At 65.0% G+C, this 15742-nt stretch overlaps 2 protein-coding genes across 4 annotated transcripts; one reads left to right on the forward strand and one right to left on the reverse strand.

Annotated features, from left to right (window-relative positions):
* The first annotated feature begins 835 nt into the window (after positions 1-835).
* TMEM54 (transmembrane protein 54) lies at positions 836-2852 on the forward strand. Its single transcript, XM_017828313.1, has 6 exons — positions 836-848; positions 1386-1579; positions 1963-2022; positions 2200-2388; positions 2470-2604; positions 2760-2852. The coding sequence occupies exons 1-6, from the start codon at positions 836-838 to the stop codon at positions 2850-2852; spliced, it is 684 nt and encodes a 227-aa protein (XP_017683802.1).
* Positions 2853-3124: 272 nt separating this feature from the next.
* On the reverse strand, positions 3125-6638 carry HPCA (hippocalcin). 3 transcript variants are annotated; one of them, XM_017828299.1, is made up of 4 exons: positions 6583-6638; positions 4657-5117; positions 3985-4090; positions 3125-3732 (listed from the first exon to the last, which is right to left on the reverse strand). In XM_017828299.1, the coding sequence occupies exons 2-4, from the start codon at positions 5032-5034 to the stop codon at positions 3635-3637; spliced, it is 582 nt and encodes a 193-aa protein (XP_017683788.1). In that variant the 5' UTR covers positions 5035-5117; positions 6583-6638; the 3' UTR covers positions 3125-3634. The 3 variants fall into 3 exon arrangements, with proteins under 3 accessions (XP_017683788.1, XP_017683790.1, XP_017683789.1); XM_017828301.1 differs by having other exon boundaries at positions 4657-5112; positions 6583-6628; XM_017828300.1 differs by having other exon boundaries at positions 6573-6597.
* Between the last annotated feature and the right edge of the window lie 9104 nt (positions 6639-15742).

Here is a 15742-nt window from a genome sequence, read left to right on the forward strand (position 1 = left end):
AACCAGGGTTGTCCCTGTAATTAAGCTGTCGGTGCCTTCTGTCTGCAACAAGCTTTGCAGAGAGATCAGTGAGGGTCTCCCACCAGCGAGGGAGGGTCCCCACAGCCCCCCCCAGTGTAAGCAGAGTGCTCTTCCTGCAGCCACCTCAGCAAGCCCTTGTCCCCATCCCTCTCCCCGTCTCCTGCTGTCAGTAACTTCCCTGGAAGCTTCATGAGGGCGATGGCCACCAGACTGGTTCCTCTGAGTCACCCCCTGGGAAGTCACCACCTGCCCTGACCCCGCTGCTTTGCCCTTCCTCTGCAGGTACCTGGCAGTGCTGGCCTGTGCCCCGTGGTCTGGCAGTGTCCCAGCCTGAGGGGCTGCCTCTTCCCAGACCCTCAGCCCCTGGCCTTGGACCTGCCTGGCTGGATCCCAGCCTGCTGTCGTTGCTGTAGGGTGGAATAACCTAAGCGTGCTGGGGAGGGGGGAATGGATGGGGAAGGGGATGAGGCAGAGTGACAGGGTGTATTGGCACAGCATGGCATGGTGTATTGGCATGGCACAGCATGTCACAGCACGGCCGCTGGCTCGGCAGCAAGGGGAGTGCAGGGGTGGGACATGCAGGTGAAGGTGGAGTTTATCCCTTTGTTCACCAGGGAGCTGGTCTGACAGGAATTGGAGCAGCAGTGGGGTGCAGCAGGTGAGTGGCTCCGGTTGCCTGGTCCTGCCCAGTCCCAGCCCTGGTCCTGATCAGACGCATTTGGACCCCAATGGACCCGTCTGCCCAGGGGCTGAGAGTGGGCCAGGCCACTTGGGCATCGAGGGGCTCTGGTGGCCTGATCCTGGCCTGGTGAAGATGTGCCAAGGAGGTGAGTCTGGCTCTGGTGTGGTGATCCTGACAGGGGAAACTGAGGCAGGGAGGAAGGGAGGGCAGCTGAGGGGTCAGGGATGGAGCTGGGCTGAGCACCAGCTGATGGTGGGTGTGTGAGCAGAGCAGCCTCAGGGGGGGTTCCAAGTGAGGAACAACCCCACGGTTACTCCTCAAAGTACCGGGTGCCAGAACCCAGCACTGCAGCTGCCACTCAGGGACAGCTGCTCTCCCAGAGCTTCTTTGTCGCTCCAGGGAGCCCCAGCCCTTCTCAACCCCACCAGGGACCTCTGTCCCCAATGGCTGCTGGCCCCACACCACCTCCCCGGTCCCAGGAGAGCCGGCTGGAGCAGTGGTTTGCATACCTGGGCTACCAGTGGCTTCCACCACATCACCTCCTGCCTCATCCCCCCGCCAGCATGGACCACGTCCTCTGGGGCTGTCCCCAAACGCCCCATCCCTGTGCCGAGTGTGGTGCAAGGGCAGGAGGGACAACCCAGTGCTGGCCACCCCACACCCTCCTCTCCCCTCATCTCAGGACACCTCAATCCCGGCAGCCACCAGAAGGTGCTGATGAAAACGGGCCTCATCCTCCTCATCGTCGGGCACCTCAACTTCATCACGGGGGCCCTCGTCCACGGCACCGTCCTGCGGTTCGTGGTGAGCCCCCGGGACGCCGTGTCCCTGCAGTACATCACCGCCAACACCGCCTCCGTCATCGCCGCCCTGCTGGTACCCCGGGCAGCAGGGCTGGGGCACACGGGGTGGGTGAGGGTTGGGTGTGGCGTGGGTGCAGTTTGGGCAGGAGCTGGGATGCAGGAGGATCTGGGATGGATGTGCTGTGGATGCAGGGTGGGCAGGAACATAGGATGCAGGACGGATTGCTGTGTGTCCCCTTCCCTGCTCTGTGTCCCCTTCCCTGCTCTACACAAGCCTTTCCAGAGCAAAACCAGGGGATTAAACACCCAGGGGCTTGTTACTGGCGGAGGCTGGGGGAGGTGAAGCACTGCCCCCACGATGCCAAAAAAGCCAGTTGAGCTGTCGGGGACAACGTCAGCAGGGAAAGGGGACTGATGTCGCTGGGGCTTCTCTGACCTCCCTGTGCTTCCTCACAGACCATCTCCTGTGGCATTGCTGCCCTCATGCTGTCCCACTACCTCGCCCCCTCCGCCCTTGTAAGCACCCCTGGCCCCCCACCCCTCACCCAGCCCCCAGCAGGCTGCAACCCTCCCATGGAGTGGGCACGGCCACCACATCCCCTCACTCAGAGGCTGTCCCCGTGGAGGGGCACGTGGGCAGTTGGCCGTGCACGGCCCTGCCTCGCCCTGCTGCCTCTTCTCTCCCTCCTGCAGAAATGGGCACTTCTCGCCCTGAGCGCCTGCAGCAGCCTGGCCTGCCTGGCCTGCCTGCTGGGGCTGCTTGTTGCCATCGGGCTGACCCTGGGCAACCAGGGCCAGGCACTGCTGGCCCCTTGTGCCGTCGCCAACATCGCCCTTGCCCCGGTCTCCCGTGAGTGCCCCTTTGATCCCACGCGTGTCTATGTGAGTGCCCAGCGGGTTTTGGATGGGGGTGCACAGGGAATGGGGAGGATATGCAGGGATCTGATGCCCCATGTCCCCCAGAGCTCCACACTGTCCCTCTGGGCCGTGTCCCTCGTGCTGGAGTCGATGGAGATCATCTTTGGCATCCGCTGCCTCCTGCTCGCCCTGGAGCTCCTCCACCTGGGCTGCTGCTGCCGCGGGACACACCGGAGGAAGGTGACTCCTGGTTCCTGGGCTCAGCACCAGCCTGCTCCCATGCAGGGCTGGGATGGGCCTGGCTGGGCTCAGGGGCTCCAGGATGAGGGTAAGACTGACTGATCCAACACCCTTATCCCACTGGTCTCGTGCTCATCATCCTCTCTGGCTTGCAGGTCTCCTTGCAGGCAGCTCCTGAAGAGAACCCTGACCCCGGGCAGTGCCTGGGCTTGCTGAGGCTGGACAGCATGGAATGTGCCCAGCTCTGAGCGGGGCCTGAGAGATGACCCTGTGGATGTGTCCTGGCCATCCCAGCACCCACACAGCCCCACGACAGGACTTGGCTTTCTCCCAGCCCGGCTATTGGATGGACACATCCCCTGGACGCCGCCAGCCAGGACACATGAGCCCATCCCCGTGGCCTTGGGTCACCTGGAGCTTCAGCAGAGGGGGCAATTGGGCTGGATCCAGACCCTGCAAGGAAGAACTTTCCCCTGGGGGTCGAAGGCCCCTTTCCCACCACGGACTGCACTGACACAAACTTTATTCTGCAGGTATTAAAAGACCAGAAGCGCATCCCCCCTGCTCGGCTCCCACCCCTGCGCCGGCCGTGGGGAAGGGGCTGGCCCAGCCCACGCCCGTGGCAGTGTGTGCATGCAGAGGGGGTGTGAGGGGAGTGGTCCCCAAGCCACCAGAACTTTGTCCCCTGGGCCGTGTCCCAGCACCTGACAGAGATGCACCGGTGGCTTCACCGCCAGCTTTTCCTGCCGGCCTGGGCTGTCCCCCTGCTCCGACCCCCCGCCGTTTGAGGGGACCATCCTTGCTCGGGGCAGACCCTGCCTCCATCCTTCCCCCCAGCACAGGAGGGGACCGTCCCCCTGTGCTCCCCCTCGCCACAGCCTCGGCCGGGCTCCAGCTCCATCCCAAAGGGGGCTGTGAGGGCACAGGGTGGGGACCGTGGGGGGCCGGGCAAGGGACGGTGGCAGTGGCCGGCTGCAGGGTCGGGGGTGCCGCGGGGGGCCGCGGGGGGGCTGCGGGGGGTCCGTGGGGCTCAGAACTGCATGGCACCGCTGGGGTCACACTGCAGCAGGCGCACGATGGACGGGTCGCTCTTGGCACCTGTGATGAACTCCTCCAGCGAGAGCTTCCCTGCGGGGAGGGGACACGGCTCAGCCTGGCGGCCACCACCCAGGAACAGAGAGAGCTGTCGGCACATCCCACGGACACCCACCCACCCGGGATGAGCACCCCGGGGTGCCCAGCACCCTGAGCCCCTCCGGCTGCCCTGGCCACACCGGCGGACATGAGCCATTTAATCAGCGTGCGTGCGGCTCCTTCTAAGACCCCCCCGGATTTATCCATGAGACCTTTCCGTAATCCCCTCCATCTCCTCTCATTTACCATCGTTATTAGTATCCATCTGTCGGAAGATTTTTTCCGTTCTTTTCTCCGGGGTCGATTCGTCTTCAGGCATGTTCATCACGGAGGAGACCATTTTGTAGATGGCCTGGGAGAGGGAGATGGGGAGGAGGGTGGGTGCAGGGACCTGGCGTTGCCCACCTGAGACAGGGACAGCTCTGGGCTTCACTGCCCTGGGAATGGTGATGTCATTTTACACCTTTCCCATGGGATCAGGCTGTGGGGGGGTTTCAACTCCCAGCTCAGCCAGAGCTGGAGCTGCTCCTGCAGGGAGGAGATGCCACTGATGCTCATGCCACGGGATTGGGGTTAAGGCAAGGAGAGCATCTCCTGTCCCTTTGCCAACACCACCAGGTGTGCTTGGGGACAGCTGCCATGCACCCAGCCCTCCCTGGAAGCATGGGAAGAGTCCTGGGAAGGGGTAACAAAGGGATGCCCCCAGGGCAGGGAAGGAGCTCTGGGTTAGACTGATCCTTGCAGCCACAGCTGCAGACAGCAACAGGCTCCATCCCAGGCACTGCCAAGCCCTGTACCCCCAAGGGGGGTACCACAGGGTGCACGTCCCCATCCTGGGGAGGGGACAGCCACCGTGACACCGGGGTGACACCCAGGACCACGCAGGAGGAGCCGCGGCGGGGCGGGGGAGCCCGGTACCTGCACGATCTCCAGCATCTCCTCCCGGCTGATGTAGCCGTTGCCGTCCAGGTCGTACATGCTGAAGGCCCACATGAGCTTCTGCTCCAGCTTCCCGCGGGAGGTGACGCTCAGGGCGATGATGAACTCTCGGAAGTCGATGGTGCCGTCGCCGTTGGTGTCGAAGGTGCGGAAGACGTGCTCGGCGAACTTGGAGGCGTCGCCGTAGGGGAAGAAGTTGGCGTAGATCTTCTTGAACTCCTCCACGTTGAGGATGCCCGAGGGACAGTCCTTCAGGAAACCCTTGTACCAGCCCTGCAGCTCCAGGTCGGAGAACTCGGTGTTTTCCCGCAGGTCCTGGAGCATCTCCGGGCGCAGTTTGCTGTTCTGCTTCCCCATCCCGCTGGGACCCGCCGGCCGCCCCGGGGGGACGAGCGCTGGAGTGGGGCAGGTGCCTGGCCCGGCTCGGGGTTCCCTCTGTGCTACAGGAGGGGAGAGGGACGGGGCAGTGCTCCCTGGCAGCCCCCGGACACCCGGGAGGACGCCGGTGCTTCCCCCTCCATCCCCGCCGGCCGCTCTGAGCCGTCGGGGGCGGCCCCGGGGACCACCCAGCGCTGGGCAGCGCCAGCCCCCTCCCGTTTGCGTAATAAGCCCTTACAGCTCATTTGCATAATATATAGGTGATATATAGGTGGGATCAGGAGGGCAGAGCAGCCCGGAGGAGGGGAAGGGGCCGGATTCGGCCCCGGCAGAGCGTTGCCCGTGGCTCTGGGTCCAGCCCAGCTTTGGGGCTGGCCGGATCTGGGTCAGATCCCTCGGAGGAGGGTTATTTTCAGCTCCTCCGCTGTCTCTGTTAATATTTGATGCCTCTGGCGGGCACTGGGGCCCCAGGAAGGGCTGGGGGTGGCAGGTCCCTGCTCGGGGCTCCCTCCCCACCTCAGGGTGCCCACAGCCCTGGGGGGACCCAGTGCACCCCATCCCGCCAGGATCACCCCCGAGGAGCACAGAGGGGCCCAAAGAGGGCAGGGTGGGTGTCCAGCACCTGGCCACGCACCACAGGTCCCCACCCCGGGGGCTCTGGGAGGACCTTGACCCACTACCAGTACCCAAGGCTGTGTTGTGACCCCTCTGTGGGAGAGAAGGGGCTCAGGGGCTTCATGGATGCAGAGGGGGCTTCAGTGCCTGGAGCACCTGCTACCTTATTCAAAGTGGGGAGAGATCCCAGCACCTCCAAACCCCCCATTCCTCTGGACCACCGAGCAAACAGGACTCCCCAAGGGGAACAGCCCAGCAGGGTTGGACCCCCAGTTACAGGGGGCTGGGACCCCACAGTGTCTCCCCACCACCCCCCATCACTGCTCCATCCCCCCTCCAGCAGCCCGAGGGAGGATCTGAGTGCCCCCACCCCACTCAGGGGTCCCAGTTTTGTCCCTCCGGGGCTGGCACGACCCCCACCCCCGAGGGAAAGGGGGGTCTGTGACCCCTTCCCACTGCTCGGGGCAGCTCCCGCCTCTGGGAGGGGAACCCTTGGGGGGCTCAGCGCCCTGAGAAGGGTCTGCAAGGACCACTCCACAGCGGACACCTCCGGAAGGGTGGCTGAGCACCCCCAGGGAAGACTCTCCCGTAGCGTGGGGGGGCTACAGGGGGTTCTCCCCAAACCGGACACCCCGGAGAGAGGGGGGTTGCCAGGGACACACCCAAGGAAAGGTCCCCTCGGAGGAGGGGGGGTTACCAGGCACCCCCGAAAGGCGCGCTGGGGACCGAGGGGGACACAGGGCACCCCGAAAAGATGCGCTGGGGCGGGAGCGGCTCTGCAGCCGCCGGCGGGGAGGGACGTGCCCGGGGCTGGGTCCGCACCGGTGCCCCGGGTTCCCCGGCTCCCCAGTGCCCCCAGGACGTGTGTGCCTGTCCCCCCCCCGGGTTCTCCCCGTCCTCACCACCTCCTACCTGCCCGGAGAGCAGCCGCCGCCGCCGCCGCCGTGCGCCAACGCAGCCCGGGAGCGCCCGCCGGGAGCGCCCGCTGCAGTGCTGGGCGGCGGGGGGGCACCGGCACCGGGGGCACCGGCACCGGGGGCACCGGCACCGGGGGCACTGGCAGCGGGGGGCACTGGCACCGGGCGCACCGGCACCGGGGGGCATCGGAGGCACCGGCACCGGGGGGCATCGGAGGCACCGGCACCGGGTGCACCGGCGGCACCCGCAGCATCCCCTCCCCATTATCCCCCACCCCCCCCGGGACCCCACGCACACCCCCCCCCGAGGCACCGGCCCAAGGAAGGGAGCTCGGGGTGCAGCCCCTGGTCCCCCCAAGGCTGGTCTGGGGTGAAATGGGGGACCCCTGTTACACTGGTAAGGGCTGGGGGGCTTTGGGAACACGGGGAATGGGAACGCTGGGAGCACTGGGAGGTCTTGGGGCAACGGGAACATTGGGAAGGAACACTGGGAGCACTGAGAGCACTGGGTGAGCTGTAAGGTCTTCAGGCACTGGGAGCACTGGGAGCACTCAGAGCACTGGGGGCTCTGGCAGCTCTTCAGGCAGTGGGAGCACTGGGAGCACTGGGTGGACTGGCAGGCCTTGGTGCAATGGGAATACTGGGAGCACTGGGGCACACTGTGTCTCTGCTGGCCCAAAAAGGTGCCAAGCCAGGCGTTTTGGGGCTAGAAAGGGACATTTCGGTTGAGTGTCCCCAGGACTCGGGTGAGGGTATGAAATCCTCCCCAGTCACTCCAGAGGCTGAAGCAAAGAGGCTTTTGGCACCAGGAAAAGGCTCCAGTGGAGACAGATGCTCTCTATAAGGATGTGCCATTCCCAGCAGGTTTTCCTGTGTCCCTGCACCAGCTCCCTCCATTTTCAAAGCCTGGGATCACTCGACAATGCCGTGGGGAGCAGATGGCAGGGGCAGATGGGAGGAAGAGGCACTCTCCCTGGAATTACACAAACAAACACACATAAAGTGATTAAACTCATGGCCCCGCCACTGGGCTGGGGGAAACAGGGAAGGGGCTGGGGTGGCTTTTCCAGGGTGGGGAGCTGTGGGGAAGGACTCAGGATGGGGCTAATTCACCCCAAAATCTGCTGGGCACTGAGCAGGTGTGGCTGCCCCATCCTTGAAAGTGTCCAAGGCAGGTTGGACAGGGCTTGGAGCAACCTGGGCTAGTGGGAGGTGTCCCATGGCAGGGGGGTGGAACTTTAAGTGATGATTCCATGATCACTGAGGCTGAGGGGCTGCAGGTGCCCGTCAAGGAGGGAAAACCTGGCACCTCCAGGCCCAAAATGCCAACCTGAAGCAGGGCAGGAGACAGGGACCAGTCCTGATAAAGCATCCAAAATCCAGAGGTGTATTTCAGAACACCGGTGGGCAGTGCTTGACCAAACCACTGCCAGGTTGACAACAGGCCCAGCCCAGGCCCTGAGCACCACAGGGACCTCGACGTGCCACAGGAATGAGCAATTGCTACTAATAAAGGCAATATTGGTCTCTCATTGTGGTTTTTACCCCCTGTTTTGTGCCTCGTGGTGGTACCGCTGCCCTGCCTTTTGCTGGAGGACTCTGGAGGACCAGGGACCTGCACAGGCTCCTTCCTGCCTTTCACCTGCACCTTTGGGTGCTGAACCTTCTCCTGGGCACTGCCATCCCCCTGTCAGTTCCCTCCACACTGAAGATTCCATGATTCCATGATTCTGTTGCAGCAGCAGCTGGGCCTGTGCCCCAACCCACCCAAGGGGACGGTGGTTGTGCAAGGCTGGGAACCCTCCATGGGGTCCAGGTTCTCTTGCAGGACCAGCATCAAGCCCAAGGGGTGTTTTGGGAATGGCACTGGGCTGGAGACAAGGGAAATGGGAATGGGAAGCTGCTGCAGTGGTGCTTCCTCCCACTCTATGCCAGAAGGATGTTTTGAGAGGTGTGGGATGGGATGTGGGGCCTTGGGATGAGCAGAAAGGTGAGAAAAAGGGAGAAATTTGTTCCCTTAGGGAGACACCCCAGGGGGCTGGAGCTGGGCACCCCACACCCTGTGGTGCTGAGGGCAGGGGAAGAGTGGGGGCCCCCAAGGTGGGGGTGTCATCTCCCCTCCAATAATCCTCATATCTATTTTAATCCCCCTGGGCATGAGTGACAGAGGCCCAACTGACGCAGGCTGATTTGAAAGCATCCCATTTCCGACTCAAACCCGACCCTAAACCCACCTAATCCTCGTGCTGGAACGGATTGTGGGAGGCAGAGGGAGGGTAATGCGGGTGCGGGGGGCACAGGCAGGGACATCAAACACTGAGGGACTGCAGGGTCCCTGGGAATGGGGCCAAACAACCCCCAGCCCATCCTCCCTTGGCTCCCACACCCTCCACCCCAAAACCTTGGGGTTTTATGGCACACAGCCCCCTCCCATGCCGTGGGGCTGGGCACCACAGCTCGTGCTGCCAGGAATCAGCCGTGTCTTGGGAAGCAGGACCATCTCCTGGGGGTGGCAGGGCAGGGAGCAGGGCTGGCCCAGGGTGGCTCCTGCCGGCCCCAACCCTGTGGTGCTGCCAGGAGGACGCTGAAAGGGCCACAAGCACAGCTGGGACACCTTCCCAAAGCTGGCAGGGAGAGACGTGGGGTGCTGGCTGGGAGATTCCCCCTCCTCTTCCCTCTTCCTCCTTCTCCTTCTTCTCCTCCTCCTTCCCCTTCTCCTCCTCCTCCTCCTCCTCCTCGCAGGGATTTCTGTGGGAATTTCCTGCGTTGTCATAGCAGCCATGAAGCCCCTGAGGCTTCACTGCAGCAGAGCAGGTTGGGATGGGGCTGCAGGGGACACCTCAGGATGGACATCACTGTGTCCCTGCAGGCAGGGCAGCACGTTCTGGCCTTGTCATGGCCCTGGACATGGTCCCCAAGCTGATGGGGGTCGGTGGTGCCCAGGGTGCCCAGGGCTTGGTGATTTGGGGTCCAGCATCGGCCTCACCAGCCCCAAGTGCCCTCAGGAGCATCTTCCTGGGATCCCACAGAGCCAAGGGTGGCACAGGAGGAGCCCAGGCATGTCCTGTGAATGTGCCCTAAGGAGGTTTGATTCTAAACAGACCAACAGGCACCCTCCCTGCAGCCTGCTGGGGTACTGGGATGAACTGGGGGGGGAGAGGGCAAAGCCAGAGGGGTTCAGCCCCTCGTTGTACCAGGGTGTCCCTGATACCCCACAGCCCCCTCCCTGTGGGCCCACACTGACCCCAGGACTTGTCCCTGTCCCCACACTGTGCATGCCCCCAGGGAGGGCACAGGGAAGGTAAGAGGAGCAGGGCACGGGGCAGGGGCTGCGGGAAGAGCCGAGGATTAAAAGCAAACGACCAGATAATGAGGATCTTTGGTAAAAAGCCCATTTGTATAATTTAAATCTCTAATAGGCTTCCTGGAATACAAAGCCCTTTGTGATGCCCGATCTCATCTGGATCAGGAGCCACTCTCTCTCTCGCTAAATCTTGCCTGAGCACGGTGGGGATGGGGGGAGGTTTCATAACGTTTCATAACGGGGTGGCTCCATCCCCGTGTCCCCGCGGCCCCAAATCCCCTCGTCCCCACGTGCCGCGCCCGGGGTGCTGCCCTGCAGCACGTACAGCTCACCTCGCCCGGGCAGCCAAGGTCGGGGCCCCTGGGGACGTGTGTCCTGGTCCCCCTGGGGCGTTGGCACCTGGACACTGTGCTCGGCAGCGCCGGCACACAGGGCTGGGGTGTGTTTGGGGGCAGTTTGGCCACAGGCGTGTCCCCAGCTCCAGAAATGCCTGTGGGAGGGGCGGTGTTGGGGTGCTGGGGGCATCGTGGTGCCCAGTTTTCTTTGCCACCTCCCCTGGCAGCAGTTGTGGAAGTGCAAGACCTCAAAGGGTTTCCCCGCCATGGAGGCAGTTTGTCACCGTGCCCAGAGGGTCACAGAGTTTGTCACCTGCCCGAGCCAGGGACAGCCCACGGCCGGGCTCTGTCCCAGTTCATCCCTCCTGGGGGGGTCACGGTGCTCCCCGGGCCGTGCTGGGGACAGCCCATGGTTGGGCTCTGCCCCAGTTCATCCTGCCCAGCAGTTTGGGACCCCAGCTGGACCCCCTCCTGCTGGGGGGGTCAGGCCATGCCCAGGGCTGGCTGGGGGCTGTGGCTCATCCCTGCTGTGCCCCAAAACGGGGAGGGAGGGACATGGAGGTGATGCCACGGTCCCAGGGAAGTCACGGCCCCGCTGATTCAGGAATGGGTGAGAATGGGGGGGTCTGTCACTGGGGCAGGGGGGAGGGCACCCAGAGGGGGTCTGGACCCAGCCTTGGCCTTTGTCCCCCTGCCCTCTTCAAGGAACAGAGGGGAAAAACGCCATCACCACTGCCATCAGTGCCACCAGTGCCACCATCATCACCAGTGCCACCACTGCTCTCGGTGCTCTCAGTGTCACCAGTGCCACCGCCGTCACCGCCGTCACCGCTGCCACCAGTGCCACGGCCACGCGCGAGCCCGGGGCTCCCTCTCGTGGCCTCTCGCCCCATCTCACGGGGTGACCGAGGACCCTCGGGGACGCGGAGGGGGGGCAGCGGCAGCCGGGGCAGCGGTTTCGGGGTGGCCTTGGTCGGAGGATTCCGAACCGGGGGCCTTCGAATCGGGGGACTCCAAGCTGGGGGACCTCGGTCCCCTCGTGTCCATCCCGCCCCCCGGGGCAGGACCCCGCTCGGAGCCGGGGTGCGGGTCCCCTCCTGGGGGGCACGGGTGGGATGTTGGGGGGTCCCGGCCGAGCCCCCCGCCTCACCCGGCGCTGCGCGGGGCCGGACCCGCCTCGGTGACGGCAGGTGGCAGCAGCGGCTTTCGGCAGCGCCGAAATGCGGGGACGGGGACCCGCACCCCCTGCACCCCCCGCACCCCCTGCGCACCCCCCGTACCCCTTGCACCCACCGCACCCTGCACCCACCGCACCCCCTGCGCACCCCGCACACCCTGTGCCCTCTTCACCCCATATTTCCCACATCCCCCGCAGAACCCGCAGCCCCTGAACCGTGCCAGCTTGGCACTCTACATGCCCTATACCTGCCCCTTGCACACTTCGCAGTACCCCCCGCACCTCACATCACCCTCAGCACCCTGCCAGAATGGCACTCAGCACCTCCTGCACCCTACTCAGTACCTCCTGCACCCCCTGGCAGCCCCCCATGCAGGGCCCCCCACCCAGCACCCTTTGCCTCTGTCCCCCAGCCCTCCCCATGGCCCCGATGCCTTTATGGCCCCCCCAACCTGCAGAGTCCCCCCAGAGCAGTGTCCCCCCAACATGCAGAGTCCCCTCATGGGTGTCCAAATCCAGACAGGAGCCCCCAGGGGCTGGGGGGGGAACACAACCCAATGGGTGTCCACACGGGTGATGTTCTGTGGGTGGGCTCTGTGATGGGGTGCAGGGAACCTTCACCCCAAGAGTTTGGGGTGCCACAGGGAGGTGCAGGTGATGCTGGGGGTGGGGGGCACCGAGCTGCTCCTGGGGCACAGCTACAGCTCTGGGGGCCAGGGGCTTCTGGGGAGCAGAAGCATAGGGTCCCCCAGATCTGCCAACAGCACTCTGTCCCCACATCGTCCCCTGGGGACGCCAGGACTGGGACTGTCCCTTTTAGGGGGCATTTCTGCACACGCCCAATTCCCTCGTGGGCTGCACAGGAGGCCCCTGGCAATGGTCCTGCCCCACAGCACTGACTTAGGGACAGTTTTGGTGTCACAGGGCCGTGTCTCTGTGCTCAGCTCCTGCCAGAGCCCAGCCCAGCATACGGAGGGTGGGATGGGACAGGAGGGGCTGGGCGTGAGGAGGGGACAGCTGGCGGCCTCCCAGGTGTCCGTCTGGTGTTGGGAGAGGGAAGAGAGGAGCGTCTGCGGAGCCTGAGTGCGTAATTAGAGCTGTGACTTAATTGGCAGACGGGGATGCGCGATGGGCTCGTGTGACTTGAATAGTGATGGGCTGGGGAGGGGGAGGAAGCTCCGCACTGCACAGAGCCCAGAGGGGACCAGGGGGGCCAGGACACCCCGAAAAGCCTTGCCCAGTGATGGGAAAGGGGAGGGGACAGGGAAAGGACCTGCACAGCACGGTCTGTTCCACGAGTCCAGGGGCAGCCCAGACCTGAGCCCTGGAGGGGATGTCAGTGCGATGGTGAGGTCCCAGGGCACCTGCTGAGCATGGCAGATGTCATGGGGCTGGAAAAGAGCAACGACTCCCCCTTTATTTGGAAAGGGGGAAAGGGAAAAACAAGGAATTGTGGTGTTGTCTCTGTTCAGCCTCTGGAAAAATACCAGGACACATCAAAAACCCTTCTGTGGGAGCCTGGGAGGCAGTGGGATGACAGAGACCAGTCCTCTCACAACCGCCAAGAGCAATGGGGCCAAAACACCAGCCTTCCCATGTGTTGGGCCCCTCACTGTTGGCATAGGATGGGGTCCAGCCAAGCTGGGAATTACTGGATTTGTGTGACAATTCCGTCCATCTCGCTGCTGGGGGATTTGGAGATCCCTGTGCAGAGACTCACTGCTGTTGGTACGGAGGCACATCCTGCTGAGACCTCAGCTTTGCATTTCTGGGGCCAGTTTGGCTGCACCTGCCTCAGAACTGGGGGCCTCTGGCTCTGCTCCAGGTGCTCAGTCCATGGAGGAAGCACCAGCAGGAGCCCAGATCCTGGCAGTGCCTCCTGCCCAACCTCGTGCTCTGGTGAGGGAAAGCCCAAGGGAAGCAGCAGCCTGGCCTGCAGCCACCCCTGCATGGCTGTGCCCAAATCCTGCTCCGTCGGCCGAGCTCACCCAGCCCAGCCACGTGTGGCTGGATTTGGGGTGGGCACCAAGCTCAGTGAGGGGCTGAGCCTCCCCCCTGCCAGCCTGGGGCTCCTGCTCCTCCCCTGCACCTTCTCCACTGCTGAAGTGATGAAATTTTAATCTGCTGCCAGGCAGGAGATGAAAGGGAGGCACCACAGGCGCTTTCCTGGGATGCAGCCGCTGCAGCCCCGGCACCGCGATGGGGAGCACGGACACAGACACTGTGCTGGGAATTGTCACCACCCAGGCTGAGGGAAGAGGGGTGGAATGGTGAGGGTTTGGCAGGACAGGGCTGTCTCCTGGCTCTGGTGGAGGGTTTTTTCTTGGGCAATGGGTGCCTGTCGCTTCTCTGGGAAGGAGCTTTGGTTGACAGGGAGACACTTGGAGCTCTGCAGGGTCTCCTCTACACGAGGGGACCTCTCAGCTTTGGGGTCTCAATGTGACCCCCAAGCACGACAGTGTCTGTGCATGGCCTGAGGGTCCCCAGCACTGCTGCAGGAGGGTGGGTGGTGGCAGAGGCTGCCAACACTGAGCCCCTCACACCTGATTCACTCCCCCCCTTCATCCAGCTGGATGGATGAGTGGAGAGAAACCATTGGTCCATAAACCAAACCACAGGGACCCCATTGATGCCACACCCCCAGGCAGGTGGGGACAGACAAGCAGTCAGTGATGCTGCCCAGACCCTCGGCACAGGCTCCAACATCCACCCCCTGCAGCACAGCCGGGTGCTCCCAGTCAGACCCATCCGTGCCTGCTGGAACCTGTTGTCCCTGCCCGGTGGCACCAACCCCGTGCCATCACAGCCAGCCCCTCACAGGAGCAGGACTCCTCACTGCTGGTGGGGCACGGCAGAGGGGTCGGAGCAGGGCCCCCCCAGCCGGTGTCCCATCATTTGGCAGTTGGGGTCACGGCTTCTATTCCCATCAATTAGCGACCGTTAATCAGAGGGTGTAGGTTGATTAACCTGGAGGCTAATTCCAGAGGCTCATCTCACCCTCTTATCACGGAATTCAGAGCCTGGCGACTCGCAGGTGACACCCCGGCGGTGACAGGTCCCCGCTGGTGGTCTCGGGTGGGAGTGGGACCCCATCTCCTCCCCGCGGTGTCCCGAGCAGCCCCCGGCAGGGCCGTGCCGGGACCTCGGCGGGGGCGGGAGGGGCGGGACGGGGAAACTGAGGCAGAGAGCGGGGCCGTGCCGGGCGGGGGGCCCGAGCCGCCCCCGTCCCACCGCCCCCGGGGCCGGGGGAGGGACCGGAGCGGGGCTGCCCGGCGCTGCAGCGGGCGGAGCCGGGGCTCGGCGGGGCCGCCTCCCGGTCGAGCCCAGCCGTTCCGTGCCGTGCCGTGCCGAACCGAGCCGAGCCGGGCGCTGCCGAGCCCCGCCGAGCCCCGCCGCACCGGGCGGCACCGGCGGCCCCGGCGGTACCGGCCCCGGCGCTCTCCGCGGTGCTGAACGGCTCCGCCGCGCCCGCAGGACGCGCCGCCGGCGGGGCTCGGCCCGGCACGGCCCGGAGCGGCTCGGCCCGGCCCCGAGCGGCCGCGGGGGATGGAGCCCTTCCTCGGCTGCACCGGCGCCGCGCTCCTGCTCTGCTTCAGCTACGCCGGTCTGCGCCCGGTGGAGGCAGGTACGGGCGGCCGGGCCCCCGGGAGCGGCTGCCGGGGGTGCGGGGAGAGGGGTTCGGTGCGGGGAGAACCCCCCCGGCCGGGGGAGCAGCGCGAGGGGACGGAGTTTGGGGTGGCCGGGACTTGGTCGGGATTTGGGTGCAGAAGAGGCGGCGGTTTCGGACGCGCAGCCCCGCGGCACCGGGCTCGGGGAGCGCCGGGCGCTCGCCCCCGCGGGGTCCCGGCGTGGGCGCTCCAGCCGGGCATCCCCGGGAAAGGCGGCTCGTGGGGATGTGCTGTGGGGACGGGGAGAGCGAGCCGAGCCCCTCGCCCAGCGCTGGGCACGGAGAGGCGAAAGCTCTTGGGCACCTGAGCAGCGGCACCGGTTCGTGCCACTGGGATGAACGGGAGCAGAGGGGGCAAAGCCAGACCTGCTCTGCCGATGCCGCGGCACGTCAGCTTCGGCAATCCCCCTGCCCGGCTCACCCCCGGCTGTCCGGGGCCCAGCTGGGAGCCCTGTGAGCTGGGGAAGCACCGCGGCCCCAGAGGAAACACCTCTCCGGGGGCACAGCACGTCCCAGCCACTGGAAACCAGGCCCCTCCGAGCTGAGCTGGGCAGTGGGGGATCTTCGGGGAAGGCAAAGGGCCCCATGAGCTGGACCTGATTTTGGAGCGACCAGGACATACTCAGGTCCTCTCCTCCCTGCGTCGGCCGGGCTGAGCCTTGACCCCAGCAC

This window comes from Lepidothrix coronata, unplaced genomic scaffold, assembly GCF_001604755.1.
Source record: "Lepidothrix coronata isolate B3197 unplaced genomic scaffold, Lepidothrix_coronata-1.0 Scaffold147, whole genome shotgun sequence".
Lineage (NCBI taxonomy): Eukaryota > Metazoa > Chordata > Aves > Passeriformes > Pipridae > Lepidothrix > Lepidothrix coronata.